Here is a 23,400-nt window from a genome sequence, read left to right as displayed (position 1 = left end):
CAACCAGAGTATGAATGCATGTGATTTAGGCAGAAGGAGACCAGCAGCAGCAGTCTCCCCCACAAAAACTCGTGGGGACTTTTTGGTTTCTTGTCGTGATTCTCTAAAATTGAGATAAGAGGTAGCAGATTACACACTGGCATATGTATGAAAACAATACAGGCCCTCCAGGCTCTAAGATTCGGTGTCCCCATCCCCATCTCTTTCTTTATCGTGTTCTGTCCATCCTTGGATTCCTTTTTATATATCCTCCCTAATTTTAGCATTAATTTTTTGACATCGTAATCTCGTATGGGTCTGTTCATAATTAACTAATTTTAGCCATTATCGATTTGGGTAGCTATATTGAAAGATGGGTCCATATTAGATGAATAGCCTAAAGTAGCAAGATAAATGGGAAATGCCAAGCAGAAAAAAATGACTCCACAAAGAGCCCCTTCCATTGACGCAATAATGAGTGAAAAATAATTAGTCAGCCAAATCTCAAAACCATCGCCTATATACATATAGAGAGAGAGAGAGAGTTAACTTTTTTGAAAAGAAGTTGCTAATAAAAGATTTTAGACTTGTTTATTCGGTAGTAGCAACCCCTGTGAGCATGTGAAAGATTGTAAATTCTGGGCAAGATATTGATCAATTTCACATACTGTGGAAATTAAGCTAAGGATGCATCAAGAACAAAAATGGTGGTTGCACGTGGGCAGAACAAATGGAGTACCCATTGTGTTTTGTTCTAAATTGTTCATTTGATTGCTTTTGCAATCTTTCACTGACTTGTGTCGTCTTGACATACTTGCCTTTCAAATTTAAAGGGAGTGAAGCTATAATGTCGAACAAGTAGTGCCTGTTGCTTTCTTGTGGTTGATGAGTTGGTCCTCGTTATTGCCATTATGTTAAAATGATTGACAATATTCGCAAAGCTGGAATAGCTCAGTTGGTTAGAGCGTGTGGCTGTTAACCACAAGGTCGGAGGTTCAAGCCCTCCTTCTAGCGTGAACTAACTTTTTACGTTTTTTCGGATTTTAATAGAAGCCCAAATGGAGCTTGTTTCCATAAGAGCCCAACAGCAACTAAAATAGAAATGGGCTTTACTGGGGTAGCCCAGTGGAGGGTGAATGAACTAAGAGCGAAGCTTTCAACACCCCTCTCACACACTTTTAAACTTTATTTCCCAAAATACCCTTAGTTTAGTTAATACAATACAAATCCATATATTAAAATTAACTATCTTCCCATAAAATTTTAGTCAAAAAATGTTTTCGTTTTAATTTGCACACAAATCCTAAAAATATTAAATTTATCTTAAAACTTTTTTCTTATTATATAATTTCTATCTTTATAATTCTAAACTCTTATAATTTTCTAAGAAAGAAAATTCTTCAGTTAAAATTTAAAATATAAATATAAATTATGAAATGAGGTGGGTGTAAGAAGTTTGTGTAAAGAATAATTTATTTAAGTTTTTAGTTGAATTTCCATTTAAAATAAGAAATGATTTAGCATGTGTTAGGTTATTTAAGTAATTTCAATAAAAAATGTGTTTTAAGAGGGATTTGAGAGTTGTCAAAAGGCATAGAATTTTAAACTATACGTCAAATAAAGTACTTAAACTATCTTTTTAAGAAATTGAAAGGGTGATAAGAGCCACCCACCCAATAAAATAATAGCTCCCCAGAGTAATATTTCGTATTAAAAATAATGATTGTTTCATTGACAGGAGCTGTACATTATGGGCCCAGTTTTATGGCCAACAGGTAATTGTAACCCACAAATATAGTGGTCGAAGCCCAGTTTCTTGTTTGGCAACAAAAGGAAAATTGATTCTTGTCAATATTATTGGTTGATGAGTGTAAGCCAGTTTCGAATCGAATTGTTGTATCTTTCAATCCGAAATGGAAATATGGAATCAGTACATTAGTGGAATTAATTAAACATCACCCTAGCACAAACCCTCAGTCCACATTTTGCTTAACAAACAAACAATATGCCCTAGTGCTTTTAAAATTAACCTGAAACACAAGAATTTGGTCCATAGGTGCAAGTTGCCAAATCTCGAAGCCCAACGAAGATAAATGAATGATTTTATCCAGGCCGTGTGTGTAATTCCAAGCCCATATCAGTTGAGACTTTTCGTGAATAATAAGATATGGATCTAAAATTCACGCCCAGAAGACAGACTTTGAGTGAAAATAAAATGTCTGAGAAAGTGACACAATGCAGGAGTTTGAGACTCTGTGTTTGGTGGTAGAAGAACCGTTCAAATGAAAGTTTATGTGGTCACATTTGCCTCACAAGAACAAGATAGGATATCCCACATTCACTTTGTGGCTAAGAAACGGTGGAATTTGGATAGGGATTTCACGGCTGGTTTTTATAGGCCTTTTATCAATTTAGTTTTTTCAATCCGGCCTTAGCTTTTCGAATTTTAGTTTCAGCATTTTCAATCAACATTGTAATCACCCATTCATGTACACACAATGATGATAAATTTAGAACCCATCTTAATCATCGCAAACCACACACATTTACGTATTTAATTTTTGTCATCTTCGATAATCGCGGAACCTAAAATTAAGGAATTTATGAACTAGAAATTATAGAATTTAGAAAGAATAATTTTATCGCCTTTACTTGATGTTTAGCTCAAAATTTATAAAGAATTTACTCGTTGTTGACTAGTCACTTATTTTTGGGTAAAATTAAAATTATAAATTTATACAGATGTAACTCGATTGATTGAATTAAGTATCTCTATATTCATATGATTTGTTTTTATTACTCTTTATTTTGGTTATAAATTGGTGATTTACAATAATTGAGAATTATATAATCCTTAATTTATGGTTGCTAAATTTGGTGAGTGTGAGTGAGAGCAAAGTAAGAAGAATTTACTTCTGTTTGAAGGCAAATTTTAGTGGGAAAAAAATAGAGGCGGAGACATGGAACGAACGACAACCCAGTTCACAACGGAAACGACAAAGCCATAATTTTCAAACAGAAAATTTTACTCCAACCACCGAAAAAAAAAAGCAAAAAAGAAAAGAACTCACCCTCATAGCCATAACCATAATCATACAACAAACAAAGAAGAAACAGAACAACATCTTGCAGCGGGAGAGTGAGAAGCAAAAATGGCCATGGCTCTGGCTCTTCGCAGGCTCTCATCTTCCCTCGACAAACCCACTCGTCCTCTCTTCAATGGCTCCTCCCTCTACTACATGGTCTGTCTGTTTTGCCTCTTTCATTTTTATACCATTTTCTTTGGACTTTCAAATGGTTCATTCTGTTCTGTTTGCTCTTTTTGTAATTTTCTTTTCTTTTTGCATTCCTTTTCTTTTCGCAGTCATCTTTGCCAAATGAAGCTGTTTACGAGAAAGAGAAAAATGGTGTCACTGTAAGTTGATAAATTTTTCTCTAGCTTCCTTCATACGTTTCCATTCTGTACCGTACTGGTTTTTTTTTTAATTTAATTTGTTAATTTTTCATGTGGATATGGCAGTGGCCAAAACAACTGAATGCTCCACTTGAGGTCGTTGATCCTGAGATTGCTGACATTATCGAGCATGAAAAAGCACGACAATGGAAGGTAACCTTATATCATTTGTGAGTTTATTTATTTTTTTCTTTTGTCCTTCTTAAAGAAAATTTCAAATGAACATCCATTTATTCATTAACTTTGTCTTAACAGTACCTTTTGTTCATTTTAATTCACCCCTCTTGCTTTTGGCTGAAATAAAATTTTGCCTGTATCTGGATTACTATTTCTCCAATATATGAAAATTTCAGGTTTCTTTTGGGATGGATTTCTTTTTTTTAGAAAAAATAATTCTGAATTATCTGAAATAGTTTATCTATAGTCAATTTATTTTTTACTTTATAGTTTCTGTCTTGCTGTTAAGCTCCAACTACATTAAAAATTTGGATAGCTTACTGGAATAAATTTTGTGTGATTTTGAAGGGACTTGAACTCATTCCTTCAGAGAACTTTACTTCAGTATCCGTGATGCAAGCTGTGGGGTCTGTCATGACCAACAAGTACAGTGAAGGATATCCAGGTGCAAGATATTATGGAGGAAACGAGTATGTTGAGCTAATTAGTTCAATCTGTGATGTTTATTAGAAGCTGATATAAGTGACTGGAAAATTATGAAGTTGATTCCTTCATATCTACTTCGTTAACTTTGTGACTAAATTAGCTGTTGAAAATGATGGACCTGTCATTTCTCAGGTATATTGACATGGCGGAATCCTTATGTCAGAAGCGAGCTCTGGAAGCATTTCGGTTGGATCCTGAAAAATGGGGAGGTGCAAACTTGTCATTTGAAATTCTTGGAAAAATACTTGTTGTTTTTCTAGTGCTGCAGTAATTTTCTGAAAGTATGTCAGTACGAAAATTCTATAGGTATTGATGTTTATAATGCCCATATGCAACTTATCAGTCAGTTATGAATCTTTAAAGGATTGGTACTAACCAAAATGTTCATTATCAAAGGCAATTTTAAGAGCATTCTTTGGTGTCAAGGAGACAGTTAAGCGACTTCATAATTGAAAAGAAAAGTTTGTGGGAGGAGTTATGTTACATGTGATGACTTAATGCTTTCTCATGTTCATTATGCCCTGTTATGCTGCAGTGAATGTGCAGTCTCTGTCTGGATCTCCATCTAATTTTCAAGTCTACACTGCATTGTTAAAACCTCATGATAGGATCATGGCACTTGATCTTCCTCATGGTGGGCATCTCTCACACGGCTATCAGGTACTCGTAATTTCTAGAGATTTTTTATTTTATTTTATCTAATAGGTATGTTGACCTGTCCTGCTCTCCTAGACCTTTCAGGTTAAAGGCCCTATAATAGGATTTAAGCTATAAATGACCAATATCAAGATCTATGAAATCCCATTTTTATCATACCTAACATTCACTATCCACAGATTCTTTATCCTTAGAGATTTTAAAGCTACAGGAGCTGTAGTATTATATAACCAATGAACCTGATCTCATCATTTCTCATATTAAAATGGACTTAGTCTGCAACTTTTCATCAATTACGGAGAAATTTATTAGTCTATGTTCTATTTTCTGGTCATGTTATATGACTGAATGTAACATCAATAATTAATACTGTTATTTTTATTTTGCAGACAGATACCAAAAAGATATCTGCAGTGTCCATATTTTTTGAGACAATGCCATACAGATTGAATGAGAGCACTGGCTATATAGACTATGACCAGGTATTGAAATTTTAATATTTTTGGTACCCTTTTAGGTCCACTAAATTCCCTATGATCATACCATGGCAGTTGAAGTGAATGGAAAAAGTTGCGTCATCAAAAGGTGGAATTCAGGCTGTGTAGAACAGACGAATTACTGATACGCTTTAAGTGGAAAATCTTGAAAATTTATGGCAGTAATTCTATATTAGTGAGGCTGTTTCTTTTTCTCACATGCGAATTGCAAGATATCTGATTTTCGTATACAAAGCTGAAGATTTAACATGTGCTCTCCATCAAATATATGGACGTACAGCTATAAAATCTTCAATTTCATTAACAATTGATTTTAGTCCTTCATGCATCCGAGTTATCCATTCATGTTTTTTCTATCACCAAATTTGATATTTTGGGTCATTATATACAAGTCTGGACAGATGGGGAAGGTTGACGAACTTCAATAAGTCATGCATAGAAATGAGTTTTCAGTTTCAGATGGTATTGATTGGTTGTATATACCTTTCAATATATCTGTAAGTAAAATGTGTTGTGACTTAAATCATTGTGTTGCAGTTGGAGAAAAGTGCCACCCTCTTCAGGCCAAAATTGATTGTTGCTGGTGCTAGTGCTTATGCACGATTGTACGATTATGAGCGTATTCGCAAGGTAATCTCCATTAGGTTGATCCAGTCTAATCCAATTATGATAGTCCTACATCAAATTTTAAGGTTTTGGCCTGTTTGATGGTTTAGAAGGTCTGAGGTTTCATATTCTAAAGTGTTTTAACAGGTTTGCAACAAACAAAAAGCTATAATGTTGGCAGATATGGCACACATTAGTGGTTTGGTTGCTGCTGGTGTCATCCCTTCACCTTTTGAGTATGCAGATGTTGTGACCACCACAACTCACAAATCACTTCGTGGGCCACGTGGAGCCATGATTTTCTTTAGGAAGGGAGTGAAAGAGATTAACAAACAAGGGAAGGAGGTGAGTTGTTAAAATGAAATAATAGTTTTGAGTATATAGTATAATTCTTTCTTGAAGGGACACTATGTTGGTTTAATTGAAGCAAATCTTTATGCCTACGAGTTTACCTGCAGGTGTTTTATGATTATGAAGAAAAAATAAATCAAGCTGTCTTTCCTGGACTCCAAGGTGGCCCACACAACCACACAATTACTGGTTTAGCAGTTGCCTTGAAACAGGTATGCACATTGATAACATTTAGTCATATTCATGTTTTTTCTCTGCATGTGTATCGTGCTTTTGTCTCAAACCAGAACAACTCTGAAAACATTGAGGAAGACAAGGGAAGGCCATGTGTCAGATAATTGAATGGCAGGAACAGTCTGTACCATTACCCTATATGCGTTAGTTAGGTTGTCATGTTCAATTGAGTGCCTTGGCCACCATTCCACCTTCCAAGCTACAACTGTCATACTGCAGACACTAAAATGGTCTTCAAGTAGCCCAAGAAGTGCTTTGTTTCCTTTATTATGGATCGGTGTATTTGTATACTAACTAATACAGGATCAGTTTTGTATAGTGGGATACTTCTAAAGTACGAGAAACATTAGGTAACAACATATAATATTATGTGAGTTACTGGCTCATATAAAGCACAAACAATAAACAGATCCTTGGCAGTTTTGATATTTGTCCAATGTGGATACTTGTTTATTGACCAGCATTAAGGAGCATCTCCTGAATTATCATGCATTTTCTTTATTCTTCTTAACCTTTTTGGCCAAATGACCAATTTTCAATACCATTTAAACTTTCAGTTTATAATTTTTAACTTGGCATGGATGCAGGCCACTACTCCAGAGTATAAAGCCTATCAAGAGCAAGTTCTGAGCAATTGCTCGAAATTTGCACAGGTATGCTTCATGACATATAGCAAAATTGTTGGCAAAACAAGATCTTGTTAACAAAGCTTTGTCTTGATTGCATATTTGAGCAACAATCTCTCATCAATGTGAGGGCGCAACTGCTATCTTTCTGGGTTTTAACTGCCCAAAATGTCTATTTAACAGACTCTGCTCGAGATGGGCTATGAACTTGTTTCTGGTGGAACTGAGAACCATCTAGTGTTGGTGAATTTGAAAAACAAGGTATCAGATTTATCTTTTTTATCCTTTTATTGTGTTAGTTCTGGATGATGTCCAATTACTAATGTACTGTGAGTGTTGATTTAAGACATCTTATTTTGCTACTAGAATAAATTGGAGAGTTTGGCTCCATGTACTGCTTTTATTACTAGTTTTACCATGAAAAGTTGGATGATCTTACTTTTTGCCAAAATGTTCCATCAACAGAGAATTGATGGTTCCAGAGTTGAAAAAGTGTTGGAAGCTGTTCATATTGCAGCCAACAAAAACACTGTTCCTGGGGATGTGTCAGCCATGGTTCCAGGTGGCATCAGGATGGGTAGGGACTCTTATTACATATTTACATCATACTTATACGATCACTGTATGAGCAATGTTTCTTGATGGATTGAATTGCATTTCAGGAACTCCGGCTCTTACTTCTAGGGGATTTGTTGAGGAGGATTTTGCCAAGGTAGCATATTTCTTTGATGCTGCTGTGAAGTTGGCTGTGAAGATCAAGTCTGAAACTCAAGGTTCTTGCCAATATTTTTTATCTTAACTTTCGTTCTCTTAGGGTTTGTGTGTGTTTGATCTTCACTCATGCTGCAATGCTTGTGCTGTTTAGCGAGCCAGGTGGTTGAATCTACTAACATGCAGTTGGGTGCTGTTAATTTTGTAAACCAGGAACAAAGTTGAAAGATTTCGTGGCCACAACACAGTCCGCTAACTTCCAATCCGAGATTGCGAAACTTCGCCATGATGTTGAGGAGTATGCAAAGCAGTTCCCCACAATTGGGTTTGAAAAGGAAACCATGAAGTACAAGAACTGAGAGAAAAACGCCACTGTACTAGGTATACATATTTACTTCAGTATCATTAGATCAGCTTGGGAGGCCTAGTTCTCTATAGCTAGGATTATCTTCCCTTGTGGTTTCTCAATTTTTTTTAACCTCTTTTTACATTGGACTCTCCTACATCAACAGGTATTTGACAGCTTACTGATCTGCCAGTGAATTTCTATAACTGCATGTCACATTCCCTTTTGTTATTCTTAAATTTCAGCTACTTATTGGTTCCTTGCTTTTGTTTTTGCTGATTGAACATATATGTGTCGAGCAGAGCAGCAGAAGCCAGCCTGTATGAGCTTTTATTACACAGAGGCGACGAGGGATGAAATGTAACTTATGATGATGAGCCATGTATCAACTATCGACCCTGTGATTTGGCGCTTTTATGAATACCATAGCAGCAAACCTTGATTTAGATCACAATTAATGTATATAAAGTACTCTGTATTTACTGAGGCTTTCAGGAAGCAAATAAACCTGCAATAAAACTAGAAGCGATATCTTTTTTCACCTTATGGTTTCTTAGCACGGTGAATATAAATAAAAGACACGGGATCAAGTAATATGGCATATAACAGCATCATGCAAACTAATATGAGAAATGATCAAATAAGAATTTTCATTTTTATACCATTCTAATATGTTTTATTTATGTGTGGGAAGTACATTTCCGATTCCGAGGCATTTAACTCCACAATCCGCTGCCGATAGCCATAAACTGAATCTAAAACAAATAGTAAATTTGTGGACTTATGCGTTACATTCGCAAACAACAGGGACTGATTTGATATTTCGCCGCGCAGAGTCGCAGCAAATGCAGTTGAATTTTTTTGAGCATGCTCTCGGCTTCCCGCGACTACTTTGGTGTATTTGTGGACATGCTCATGGGCATGGCTACACCTCTCTCTCTCTCTCTCTCTCTCTCTCTCTCTCGCTCACTTCAACTATCCAAATTATTATATAATTAACGGCAAAATCTTATCAAAATGACATTCTTGTCCTTTCTGGTCGTCGTCTTTCTTCTTCTGCCTCCAAGTGCGGTCCAATCCCGTTTCAAATCCAGAAACACTTTTCTCTGTTTCTCTATTTGTCCTTCTCCAGCATCTGCTGCTACTTCTATGGCTGCTACCGGTGCTGTTGTTGATGGATTGTCTCTTGAAGATAATCCTTTGTTGCAAGACTTCGAGTTTCCTCTATGATGTCGTCCAGGCCAAGCATGTTAGGCCCGGCATTCGCGCTCTTATGAAGAAGCTGGTGCACAGACTTTTTATTTTAATGTTTTATTTGTGTATTGTTTCTGGGTTTGTTCTATTTTGTTTTGTTTTTGGTTTTCTAATTGTTCATTTTTGTTTGATTTTGTGGGTGTCAGTGATTGCAGGAGAGTGAATTGGAGGAATTGTAGAGAACTGTGGAGCCGTCAAGGCCAAAGTTAGTAGAGCCATTATAGAAGCTTACTGATGGATTGATTGTGGTTGGGAGAACTATCGGTCATCTTAAATCTGTCAAGGACAATCCTGACCTTCGTTCTGCCTATGAAGAAGTCCGTGTATATATTTTCTTAGTTGTTGATACTAAATTAAATTCTTATTAATTCTCTTATGGTGAATCCATTCCAATGTCTGTGTATGCATTGCATAATTGTATATGTTTGGATTAAGTGTCTTTTTGTTTCAATAAAATCCGCCTGTTGAGAGTTATTGATACTTAAAATTGAGCGTAACCAATGAGGCTTGTTCATGATCTTCGACTTGTCAATTAGAAGTTTTGTAGATTAACTATGAATAGATCTGCAGGAACTGGGAAAACTATCTATTGACTTTTCAGAGAATGTTCTGGATGCCACCAAAAGATTTGAAACATTTGTAACAGACAAGAAAGAAATTCAAGGCTTGCCTGCTACTGCTCTTGGTTTGGCTGCAAAAATGTCAAAATTTAGTATATTTGTTGTTGAATCTATTTCATTTATCCTGTCTAGTCCAGCATGTCTTGTTGTATTCTGTTTTACTAATTTCGTTTCCATATGTAATTACAGTTGCATGAAAATGCAACTGCTGAGAATGGGCTGTGGAGAATTATATTGGATACTCTTAAGTTATACATCTCTCATGCAACATCTGCTTGAAACCGAGGATTGCGTGAGGAAGTCTATTGAGCTTATGTTACTTGTTCCTTCAGTGGTGATTTGGACAATACATCAATCATCGACCAAATATTGAAGCTTAGGTTGGAAAAGGCTAAGCTTCTCGGTTACAAAAACTATACTGAGATATGAATCCTTCCAATGCTAGGACATACTTCCTTTCTGTTGGGGGTATGAAGCCATACGTTATCGGGTGAGCATGGTAAAGAAAATGGATAACGGTGTCAAAGCATTTGGGCTGCTAGAAAAGCTTCAGAGTATATCCTGGAACCCAGCAGTTTAGGGAATCTCCTTAAATATAATGTTTCAAGGTTGCAAAGTGTTGCTCTGTGCGTAATGTTTTAACCATTCGGTCCAAGTTATGTTCTTAGATATCTTTTAGGATACAAAGGTTTGCACTTTACATGATCTTTTTAAGCGTTGGTCAAAAAATAATCAAAGGAATGGTTTTATGTAAGGATTGACTTATATTTTGGACTTTGGAGGGTGTTTGGTTAGTGGTATTCTGGAAGCTCTGATATTGTCGTGTCACACACAAACCTAGCTGGGCATGTTGCTAATAAATAGACAGAGAGTTTGATATCATAAATGACTGCTTGCTTTGAATCAAGTGACGCCTATGACTTGAGTCTTTTTCACCTGATGCAGTTTATTCATGATATCAATGTTTGATGCTGTAATTGCATGGTTATAAATTCTCAGAATAGTACGTTTTTTCTTTGGAAAAATATGACATAATATCATGGCTAGCAAAATTTGATCTCTGTTTGTAGACATTGAAGACCTCAGAAGCTTCTGCAAAGGTCAAGGTGCATTAGAACCTCGTGAAGTGAACCATTGGGATATCAATTTTTGGAGTGAGAGGCTTTGTGAGTCAAAATATGACATCAACGAGGTTGAATATTTCTCTATCTAGCTCTCTTTTTATCGCTATGTCACCCATTATTTGTAACCACTTGCTAATTTACTTTTTAACTATATAGAGTTTAGATTAGTTGTATTAGACTTTGTGTCTCATTCTGTGTCTGCACAACTAATATTTTCCTCAAACTCTAAAAATGTCATTCTGTTTCCCTGTTTATGAGATCATTTAGGTTAAAAAAAAAACATTGAGTGGAGTCTGGATCTGCATCTCTTTACCATCATGAAAGGGTTGTTGCCATCATGACTCATGAGTCTTCTAAGATTGATTGTCTAAGCTTTGAGATAAAAATAGGTGACTAAATTATGAATTAGTATTGCAAAAGCTCTTTTGATATATGGTCACCTCGCCTTGCTTTTTCATTTCTTTTTGTGGTTGCCACTTTGAATTCTACAGATGAACTTCGGCCATACTTCTCGTTGCCAAAAGTTATGGATGGCCTTTTCATCATTGCTAAGTAATTTTTTGGAATTGATGTTGAACCTGCTGATAGTTTAGCTCCTGTAATTTATATCAACTTTTCATTTTTCTTCTCCACTCTCTGCCTGTGACTTAGAAGTTCTATTCACATCCTTTTCTCATATGATTATTATTAAACAGGTGTGGAATGATGATGTCAGATTCTATCGTGTCAAAGATTCTTCAGGCAGTCCAATAGCATACTTCTATTTCGATCCGTATTCCTGTCCATCTGAGAAAAAAGGAAGTGCACGGATATGTGAGGTTTTTTCTCAAAGCCGTGTACTGACACTTGATGGTGCTACAACAAGATTACCTGTTGTCCACATGGTGTGCAATCAAACCCCACCGGTAGGGGACAAGCCAAGCCTTATGACCTTTAGTGAGGTGAGTTATGTCCAGGTCATGGACCATCCTGTGGAGTTTTTGGGTCAGAAGCAGCGGAAGTTTATGTGAGTAGTTGAATTTCTAGCTTGGTTGTGAATTTTTCAAAACATGCAATAGAATTGTGGATTTCATTCCTTCATTTTAACCTGGCTTGTGTATCAACTCTCTTTTACTCTGTCTAAATATAATTGATATAGTCATTGTTATTGTAAGAGAACAAAGCTTAGTCCTTGTGTTCACTTCATCTGCTAAGCAGGTTCCTCCCCCTTCTGAAATCCTTGTTGCAATTCCTGCATTTTGCCATTTTTTCATGATCTTTATCTTGTTCTTGCTGAGAGTGTACGGTACTCACTGTGGGAACCGTTAACCACTGCAGTGCCTGAACTCCACTGGGTCGATGGTCCTGCAGTTCTACGCTTGATTGTAACTAATATTTGTTACTGCCTCTTTTTGCTGGTTGAGACTGTTTTCCATGAATTTGGTCATGCACTTCAGCGTATGTTGACCAAACAGGATGAAGGCCTTGTTGCTGGCAGTAGGGGAATAGAGTGGGATGCTGTTGAATTGTCCACAAACAATTCATGGAAAATTGGTGTTACAAGGTTATTTCTTCTAACCTAACCCTTGGTTGTACTTATAAATCTGTAGGTTGTTTCACCTATAATATCTCAAAGTTCATTTATTTATTTTGATCTATTCAAAGGACTAAAGATGAATGAATATTGAAAATGCAAATAGGATGCAAAATTCAATTTCCTCTTCTAACCTGTTCAGATCAGACATGTTCTGGCCCCATCGTCACTTATGCTCCTCTATAGCAGATGGCATATTTTCTTTTCTATGAATACTGTTATTTTGACAGTTAGCGACCCTATAGTTGTAGTTAGAGGTTGCACGTATTACATAATATATGAATGTTCTTTTTAAAAGAAAGGTAATAATGATATAAGCGTACTTATTATTATTCTCCTGCCAAGAGTTGTAGATGCAGTCATGGTCAAATGCCCCATCTTTGAAATTTCATTTTTTTTCCCTCTTCGTGGTTGCTTGTCAGTGTTGATTTTATCCTAATGCAGCATCATATTTAAATCACCTTTCAATTTCATGTATTCTTATATAATATGATTCATTTCACTTATGAGAATATGCACTACGAAAAGTTTGTTTGGAGACAAAAATAATATGTTACAAACAGTTTTTCATTCTTGATTGTGCTATTGAGATATGTACAACCTGCTGACGCTTTACATGATTTTACTTCACCCACCCACTACCTTTTTTAGATTGGGGGGTAAAAAAAAACAAAAGATTTTGCTTCAGAGATACTTAACTGAAAGCTCTATCAAATTGTAGAGAGTCTCCCTGAAGATGTATACTTGAAGCTGCTTGCTGTGAGGACTTTCTGTGCTGGCTCCCTTTGTCTTGGTCAGGTTAGTGGAACAGATGGTGTCCTCTTGGCCTTTTTTCTGGGTACATTTGTTTATATGCAATGGTATCCCTTTTAGGGCTCTTGTTTGACCCTTTGTTTTTAATGGTTGATTTTTTTTCTCTCAAAGTGATATTTACAGTCTCATGAAGTTCTGAATGTGGTTTCTATGTTTTCACGAAATGAGATTATCAATTTCAGGCAAATATGCAGATACATAATGCACACTGTGATTAACACTATTGGATTGCAACTTTTTCAGCTAAGATATGCAGACTTGGAGCTGCATACAAGGTATATACCTGGTGGACCAGAATCTATTTTTGATGTCGACTAATGGGTTGCCAAAAGAACCCAAGTGATCCCTACAATACCAGAGGACAGATACTTTTGTAGCTTCAGACATATATTTGCAAGTTTGTGATCATATTTAGGTCACCCAAAATCTCTCCTGTGTTTTTGTTATTTAGGATTTAACTTAAGAGATATTTTTGTAATGCTGATTCTTGTGACAATCAGGTGGATGTGCTGCTGGATATTATAGTTACTAGGTAATTTTTAGTCTAGTGATATCTTGGTGTACTGAGGTCCTGAACTGTATTCTTGTTTTTGTATTTCCCTTCTATTCATTTTCATTCTTTTCCATGCAGCCTAAAAGTATAAGGGTCTATATTGCAGTGGGCAGAGGTGTTGCCTGCTGATGCTTTCTCAGCATTTGAGGATGCTGGATTGGATGATATTAAGTTACTGTGGTGGAAAGGGATACAGGCTATTTTATATGCTGCTGCTCTTTGTATATAATTTTTCCATTGTGATCAACTCGAAAATCATAATTCTTTCTCCACGTAGCATCTGAGTGATTTTTGTATTTGTAATTATGATGCCTTGCGGACTTATAAAAGGTTTAATAAAAGTGCCATTACATTTGAGAGCAATTCACTTAATGGCTCCACCACAGGCTCCTGCTCACTTTAGCCATTCTTTTCTTCTTTTTATGAGTTTGATCTTCGTGTGCTGCAACAGGCTGTTGAAGATACAGGTCGTAGGTTCTGATAGACAGTTCTTGCTCTTGCAGGTGGAAAGGCACCCTTAGAGACTCGACAATGCAAACTGATATAAATTTTGATGCATGATTATGTCAGTTACTTTCTCGCTGCCACTTCACAATTTGTGAACTGAAGAATTTGATTGGTCCATTTTGTTCAAGTTTCTTGTTTTGACATACAATCTCATGATGTTGTAGTCTTATGATTTTCAGGTTTTTGTGGAATTCCGAGGGCATGAATCTTCACCTGAACCACTTCTCAGGCTCCAGTCCCAGCCTCTGCCTGAATTTTCACTAGCTCATTTTTTCTTGACTATCCGGTTTCAGAAAAAGAAATGTATTTGCATTCAATAACTAGCCGATTGGATTGAATCAAACGGATTCGACTAGTTATTTATTTATTGAATTCACACCTAATAAAAAAACTCATACGTGGAATTTATCCTTTAAAACCGATTTATAAAAAAAATGTTCATGAACTTTATATTACCATTCGGATTATTTTATGTATTAATAAAAGAGTAGGCTTCTAATAAGAGATTTAAAAAAGTATTATACTAAAAAGCAATTCCTTATTTTATATATGGTAGGTACCAAAATAAAATAGAGACAACTACATTATATTAAAATATGTATTTTTTTTTGCATGAAAAAAAAATATATATCTTTTTTCTTTGATCTTTTAGTTTAATCTTTACTTCAATAGAATCAGATGCTTAATTCGTAAAAGTAGTCTTTATTAGAATAAAAGTTCGTATCTTTTCATCATGCGCGATAAATTGCTAAGTCAACTAAATTTAAGTAAATTAACGAATTTACGTAGCGATGGTCGGCCACGTGGAAGGCTGACCCATTAAATTAAATGAGGAGTGGTGAAATGAAACGTTTCACCTTTCACGTCAATTGTCATCATAATTTCGACATATAAACGAGGCTAATGCTACAATGCCGGGCACTGAAGGCCCGGCACCATGCCGGAAACGAAAAAAAACCGTTGGATTCAATTAGATTGAATCCAACGGTTGAGATTAAATTTATATTAAAAATAGAAAAAAATGGGTGACCTAGTAAACCAGTTCCCTGAAAAGAAAAGCCCACAATTTTCTCTCACCTCAATCCGATTTCTTTGCTTTCTCAAAAGAAAAATCCCTAAAATTTCATCTCTTTTTCAAATTCATAGTTTCTGTCATCCCAATTTTTTCACTCAACAAGATCAAATCCACGGTCTCTCTCGCACTAATCAACCAATCGGATCCATCTACTCAGGTATTTTGTTTGTACAAGAGAGGTAGAGAGAGGCAGAGGCAGAGCCAGTATCGCGACCACCGTTACCTTCGTTGCAATGTTGTCTACAGCATGAGCTGCCATCGAATGAGCTGCAGGAAGCTTTTAGGGTGGCGTATCCTGGAATGGAACCAAAAAAAGAGTTGAGGTTTATGTTTAGAGTCATTCTTGGACAGGAAGAGCAGCGCGGATGAGTTGCAGGAAGAGTAGTGTGGCTCGAGGTAACTCTTCTGTTCTCGTCATGTAAAGGACCTAGCGTTGTGATGCTAACTAGTAAGTCCTAGTTTTTTTATTATCTTTGATCATTTTGCACTTCCTTACTTGCATTCTCTAGATTTTTATATTTATCATCAAGGAGAGGTAAAATTATTACTTAGAGCTTCTTTTAAGTAGATTTATGAACATCACAATAATGTTTTTCAGGGCATTATGTTCCTCAGTTAAGCAAAGCAATCATAAGGCACAACCAAGCAACTGGGGAAAAAGCAATTAATCTGAAGGGCTACATGGTATAAAGTATTTTTTCTGAAACAGCAGTGATTCATGCTCATGAAGTGTATGCAAACAACTTGAATGCTAATATGCTTGAGTAATGCAGGTGGGAAATTATCTAACTGATGATTACCACGATTACTTGGGCCTTTTCCAGTTTTGGTGGTCAACTGGTTTGATATCTGATGATACGTACAAGCAACTAAACCTTCTATGTGATTATGAGTCCTTTGTCCACCCCTCTAGTTCTTGTGATAAGTTCCTAGAGGTTGCTGATAATGAACTTGGAAACATTGACCAATACAGTATTTTCACCCCTTTCTACACTGCCTGTTAGCCAGTCAAATCGGCTGCTTAAAAGAATGCTTGTGAGTAAATCATTTTATGAACTATGTACTTATTAAATTGTAGGAACTTTCATATTCTACTATTTTCCTGTAGGTTCCATTTATGTTGAAATATGATGCCATCTGACAGGTTGTTGGTCACGCCAGCGAGAAGTATGATCCTTGCACTGAAAAGCACTCAGTTGTGTACTTCAATCAACCTGAGGTTCAAAAGGCTCTCCATGTTATTCCAGCAGTTGCACCGGCAAAATGGGAGACTTGCAGGTAGTTCTTTGAAGAAGTGCTAAAAAATTATTAGTCGCGTATCTATCACCGAATCCAAATGAAGGAGAGTATTAATACATCAACATGGGCCTGCCTTGTTGGAATCCATTATAGAAAGTGGAACCTTAAGCTTGTATCCACAATATTAACAGCTGACATTTTACATCCTTCATTGTTGACTTAGGTGACACCAACAGCATGCCCTCATGAATTTCTTTATTTTTACTACTTTGCAGTGGCGTGGTAAATAATAACTGGCTGGATTCTCCTAGGACAGTGCTAGACATTTATCATGAGCTTATACATTCTGGACTTCGTATATGGATGTTCAAGTTCTCTCAATTTCCGAATTTGCATTTACGTCTTTGCTTTCTTATTTCAAATTTATTCCTACACATGGTATGTTTTCCCCTAACTGTGTCATCCCCGTTCCCTCCATTGTTTAGACAGAGATTTGCTGACATTCTTAGTTTTGTTTGATTTTCTATACGACAGTGGTGATACAGATGTTGTGATCCCAGTTACGTCCACCCGTTACAGCATAGATGGGAGGATGGACCCAAGAGTATGCAGGACTTACCTTTGTCACCGTGAGGGGAGCAGGCCACGAAGTCCCATTGCATAGACCCAAACCTGCTCTCACACCAATCAAAAGCTTTCTATCAGGAAGGTCAATGCCATGCTTGGAACGAGTCAGCCTCAGTGACTCATGAAGCTTGCATTCTCACTTGAATTGTCAAATAAAGAAAGCATTTGTGATTCTTATAAAATCCGAAGCAACTTTTGAGATCATAATGGAATTCGTCAAGTTCTTATTTTCTTAGATATCTTGCAATGAAGCATGGGGAACCATGTGTAATATGTAGTCTGTGCAACTGCGACGGGTGTCACATTAACAAGATAACAATAAATTGAGAAAACAGGATAAGAAATTACTTTAAATTGAATGAGCATCTTGTCACTTGCTATGTTTTGTCATCGAGGGACATGCAGATATTTTAAGTGCAAACGGTACTGCCTTCAATGACTCTGGAGCTGTATACTCCAAGCCAAAGCCTTTACATGCTGAAGGCAGTAGCCAAAACTCTACAGTGGATACTGGATGGTATCTTGCCTCTGAATGGAGGATTTAATTCCCAAATATAATTATTGGGTATAAGTTGAATTTAATTCAATTTAATGTATCTTTATTAATAAAATCTAGTTTAGTAAAATAACATGAAATGTTTCAAGAAAATATTATAAGCATATCCTCTTCTTTAATTTTTGCCGTCATCTTTTGACACAAGAGTCGGTAGAAGAAAAACTTAACCAAAGAAATGATAAATCTATAAACCGAAAATGGAAAATAATAAAAAATTGAGATTATTGGGAAAAATTATTGAACCTGTTGCCGAGTTGAGCGTGCAGATCAATGACCATTTTTTCTTCATATTCTGATAAAAGACCTCTTTTTAAGTCAGGCCTAAGATAATTTGTCCATCTAAGCCTGCAGCTTTTTCCATACCTTAACAAACCTGCAATCACCCATAATAACTCTGTTCAATATTTAAGACTTTAATTTACAGTAAATATATCTGGTTAAATTAAAAAAAAAAACAAATAATTAATTGATGTTTGAATAGCAGCTTAGACTCAATGTTATCAATAAAGTGTTTTAGCTTTTCTTAAAGTGGTGTCCTTAATCTATTTTTACATGGGAACGTGGAATACTACTTTGATTTTTCAACTCATTCATATTTTTTTTTTTTGAAGATTTTTTTAATATTAGATATTACTTTAAAGAATAAAAAACGGACTTTCAAGCCATTCAACAAAATCAATACACATTGCTAATGCAATTGCTTTGCTTTAACTCTTTCCGAATGTGAAAACACAAAAGTTCTAAAAAAATCTTCATGCAAATATGGCAAATAAGAAAAGAGAAATTATTATAGCTAGATTATGAGTTTTGAAACCCCAGTAAAATGCATTTCACTTATTTAGGCTTGAATTTTCTTATTTACATACCAACCATATTCCACTGAAGCTAGGCATCATATCAAGATAGGTTTTTTGTTACTGCCCACAACCGGATAGCCGGTTATTTAAACCGGAAATCCGGATTCGCGTGGGTAGGTCACTGCCCACAACCGGATATCCGGTTATTTAAACCGAAAATCCAGATTCGCGTGGGTAGGTCACTGCCCACAACCGGTTAGCCGGTTACAAATTTCCGAATAGCCGGATTCGCGAGTATGTATTGTGCTTTAACAATAAGAATATGTTTTTATGGAGTTAAGTTGTTTTTCATAATCTTTGATTTTAATAAATAAATTATTGTTTTGAATTTCGGATTTGGACCTATTTCAAAATATTTAAATGTTTTGAGTCATTCTATAATTTCTCATATTTTGGATCATATCTTAATTTCAGAAAGTTTTAATTTAATAAAGTAATAATTAGAAATTCTAAAATTGGACCTATTTAAAAATTTAAATAACGTTTTGGGTTATAACATAGTTTCATGCAGTTTTGAGGTTAAACTGTATTTTTAAAACAGAATTCATTGCAACGCTTTACATGAAATATGCAACTCATTACGTAAAGTTCGCAATTTCGACGTCAAACATGAAACGGACGAGAATATTCCAAAATATTATTTATTTTGGCTTTATCCAAAACATGCAACTTCATACGTCAAACATGAAATTCAGACGTCAGACATGCAATAACTAACGTTAAACATGAAACTTGCAACACTTCACGCGAAATATGCAACTTATCACGTAAAGTTCACAACTTCGACGTCAAACATGAAACGGACGAGAATATTCCAGAATATTCTTTATTTTGGCTTTATCCAAAACATGCAACTTCATACGTCAAACATGAAATTCAGACGTCAGACATGCAATAACTAACGTTAAACATGAAACTTGCAACGCTTTACGTGCAATATGCAACTCATTACGTAAAGTTCTCAATTTCGACGTCAAACATGAAATGGACGAGAATATTCCAAAATATTATTTATTTTGGCTTTATCCAAAACATGCAACTTCATACGTTAAACATGAAATTCAGACGTCAGACATGCAATAACTAACGTTAAACATGAAACTTGCAACGCTTTACGTGAAATATGCAACTCATTACGTAAAGTTCGCAATTTCGACGTCAAACATGAAACGGACGAGAATATTCCAAAATATTATTTATTTTGGCTTTATCCAAAACATGCAACTTCATACGTCAAACATGAAATTCAGACGTCAGACATGCAATAATTAACGTTAAACATGAAACTTGCAACACTTCACGCGAAATATGCAACTTATCACGTAAAGTTCGCAACTTCGACGTCAAACATGAAACGGACGAGAATATTCCAGAATATTCTTTATTTTTGCTTTATCCAAAACATGCAACTTTATACGTCAAACATGAAATCGAGACGTCGGACATGCAATAACTAACGTTAAATATGAAACTTGCAGCGCTTTACATGAAATATGCAACTTATTACGTAAAGTTCGCAATTTCGACGTCAAACATGAAACGGACGAGAATATTCGAGAATATTCTTTATTTTGGCTTTATCCAAAACTTGAAACATCGTACGTCAAACATGAAATATTTCCGTCATACATGCAACAATTGACGTTAAACATGAAACTTGCAACACTTCACGCAAAATATGCAACTTATCACGTCAAGTTCGCAACTTAGACGTCAAACATGAAACGGGCGAGAATATTCTGGAATATTTTTTATTTTGGCTTTATTTAAAACATGCAACATCTTACGTTAAACATGCAATTGGGACGTCGGACACGCAACAACGGACGTTAAGCATGCAACCTGCAACACTGGACGTGAAATATGCAACTTATCATGTAAAGTTTGCAACTTCGACGTCGAACATGAAACAGACGAGAATATTCTTTATTTTGGCTTTATCCAAAACTTGAGACATTTAACGTCAAACATGAAACCGAAACGGCCGACATGCAACAACGAACGTTAAACATGAAACTTGCAACACTTCACGCGAAATATACAACTTATCACGTAAGGTTCGCAACTTCGACGTCAAACATGAAACGGACGAGAATATTCGAGAATATTCTTTATTTTGGCTTTATTCAAGACATGCAACAACTTACGTCAAACATGCAACCCTGACGTCCGACATGTAACAACGAACGTTAAACATGAAACTTGCAACACTTCACGTAAAATATGAAACTTATCACGTATAGTTCGTAACTTCGACGTCAAACATGAAACAGACGAGAATATTCGGGAATATTATTTCTTTATTTATTTTGGGCTTTATTTAACACACGCAACATCTACGTCAAACATGCAATCGAGACGTCAGACATGCAACAACTGATGTTAAACCTGAAATACTATTTTTTTCATTTTCAATTTCTTTATTTTTTACCATTTTATTTCATTATATTATATTGTATTATATGGTTTGTATTATATTATTTAATTTATTTATCTTTTGCTATTAATTATATTATAAAAAATTATTTTGACTTTTTTTAATTTTTATATTGTATTTTTATATATTTTTTTAAAAAAATATGGTGCAACCGGTTTGTTAACCGGCTGCACCAAGTCTTTGGCTGCCAAATGGCAGCCAAAGACAGCCGGGCTCTCTTTTTGAGAGCCCGGCATGGTGCCGGCTACAATGCTCCCGGCATTGTAGCCAAACCCAAAACGAAGGCCGAAACTACGTTGCCACATGGGTTTGTACCCACCCTTTTTTGTCTTTTCAAGGTTAATTGTAATGGAATCCATTTATTTGTTTAAAGAACAAAAAAATTAAAGAATTTTATATTTTTACACATTAGTCCTGCACCTAAAAATTTTCAATTACAATGATGTTTTTGGAAGCCACAATCTATTTCAGAAGCACTTTTCAAAACTTGGCCTTAGGCCGAGTGGTCAGGGTTACTGCCCTCCAAATTGGAGGGTAGCAGTTCGAACCCCCACAAATGCATTGTGAGGGTATTTTCTTCTTCAATTAAAAATTGAGTGAAGATAATCTATTTCCTTACCCAAGAGTGAGGAGTAGACATCTCTCGAATATTTGTGAGGGTTAAAATCTGAACAGAGCTTCATTAGCATTGATGTAAGTTGGTCCTAGTAATAGTCTGATTTGTAAATATCAGTTATAGTCTCATGTAATATGAGTTGTAGTTTGAGCATTAGTCTCATGTAATAAAAAAAAAAAAGCATTTTTCAAAGATGCTAACATGAATACAATACTCCAACATCATAGACTTGTCAATTTGGAGAATATAAGTTTTTTTTATTGCAATATATGTAGAGAAGAGAATGCATAAATGGTTAGAGTTGAAGAAAAAAAAATCCATTTCACTACCAAACTAAAAAATTTAAAAATAAAAAATTGGTCATGGCCATGGTTCTGTTTTCCAGCACTTAGCCATTAATCTGACAAGAATGTAACACAATATATATATATATTGTAAGGGTTAAACATGCGTATTTAATTTTTATTATAAATCACTATGCATTTTATAATATGAAAAGCTAATTAATGTGTTTTACATAAAAAAATCTTATTTTTTATTTACTTTTCCTAAAATGATTAATATTAAAATATAATTAAAATTATTTACAATATAGAAACAAACTAATAAAATAAAAGTATTACTCATCTTTTTAATTACAAAAAATTAATTAAGAATATTTAAATTATTTTCAAATAGAGTAATCCAAAAATACAAAATCCTTGTTCAAATGAATAAAAATGAATTTATGAATTGATAAACTCATGATTTTACGAATTGATAAACTAACACTTTATTATTATTATTATTATTAGTAAATTAATATATTTTTCTACATAATCAAATAATTTATAGTATGTTAAATAAATATTATGTTACAAGAAAATAATAAAACATTAATTATATATAATATGAAATTAAATTTATTTTCATATTTTGTGCATTTCATCCATTTGAGATAGTAAAATTTCTTGCATTAGAGAAAAAAAAAGGTATAATATCTCTCACATGGGAGGAAATTGACTGCCATTTTGTTAAATTAAAAAAAATCATGTATATATTTATTGTCAATTATGGTTAGTAAAAAAAATACAATGTTTAGCTATATATTAAATTAATTAGTTTATTAATTAATAAGAGAATTATTAATTTAAATAAATATTAACAAATGTAAGAATAAGCCATTTAATTGAAAATCTAGTTCAATAATCTAAAAAGAATTTAAAATATTATGGACTTACATGTTACAATTTAACAACTTTTAATTTTTCTTATTTTGTATAAACAATAGGGGCATTTAATGTTAATAACCTAACAAATGCATCTAACCCGTTGTACAACTTTTGGGTTGAATCTAAAGGTGTATTTCAAAAAGATAAAAAATAGGGTACCAAACACCATGGGTAATATAGCTGGACACGAACCTTCGAAGGCAAAGTTAGGCTC

The 23,400-nt window shown here is 34.9% G+C and overlaps 1 protein-coding gene, 1 non-coding gene and 1 pseudogene across 2 annotated transcripts; all 3 read left to right on the top strand.

Annotated features, from left to right (window-relative positions):
- The first annotated feature begins 919 nt into the window (after positions 1-919).
- Positions 920-993, top strand: TRNAN-GUU (transfer RNA asparagine (anticodon GUU)). Its single transcript has one exon. It is a non-coding gene; the product is annotated as a tRNA-Asn (tRNA).
- A 1,878-nt stretch (positions 994-2,871) lies between these two features.
- On the top strand, positions 2,872-8,665 carry LOC102622701 (serine hydroxymethyltransferase, mitochondrial). The gene is made up of 16 exons (XM_052445012.1): positions 2,872-3,221; positions 3,344-3,394; positions 3,500-3,586; positions 3,959-4,080; positions 4,229-4,305; positions 4,632-4,756; positions 5,143-5,235; positions 5,788-5,880; positions 6,004-6,201; positions 6,315-6,419; positions 7,029-7,094; positions 7,251-7,328; positions 7,533-7,644; positions 7,730-7,840; positions 7,992-8,159; positions 8,427-8,665. Exons 1-15 carry the CDS (start codon positions 3,132-3,134, stop codon positions 8,135-8,137), a joined length of 1,554 nt encoding a protein of 517 aa, XP_052300972.1. The 5' UTR covers positions 2,872-3,131; the 3' UTR covers positions 8,138-8,159; positions 8,427-8,665.
- Positions 8,666-15,612: 6,947 nt separating this feature from the next.
- Positions 15,613-17,744, top strand: LOC102615818 (serine carboxypeptidase II-2-like; annotated as a pseudogene).
- Positions 17,745-23,400: the final 5,656 nt, after the last annotated feature.

The sequence above is a fragment of the Citrus sinensis genome, chromosome 7 (assembly GCF_022201045.2).
Source record: "Citrus sinensis cultivar Valencia sweet orange chromosome 7, DVS_A1.0, whole genome shotgun sequence".
Taxonomy (NCBI): Eukaryota; Viridiplantae; Streptophyta; class Magnoliopsida; order Sapindales; family Rutaceae; genus Citrus; species Citrus sinensis.
Note: the sequence above shows the minus strand (reverse complement) of the source record. Positions and strands in the feature narration are given on the sequence as shown.

Excerpts from the sequence above, each read along its gene's own strand:
- LOC102622701 (XM_052445012.1), top strand. The coding sequence starts at position 3,132 with ATGGCCATGGCTCTGGCTCTTCGCAGGCTCTCATCTTCCCTCGACAAA. Across the intron at positions 5,881-6,003 it reads ATTATGAGCGTATTCGCAAG|GTTTGCAACAAACAAAAAGC; the intron begins GTAATCTCCATT and ends GTGTTTTAACAG. Across the intron at positions 7,645-7,729 it reads TCCAGGTGGCATCAGGATGG|GAACTCCGGCTCTTACTTCT; the intron begins GTAGGGACTCTT and ends ATTGCATTTCAG.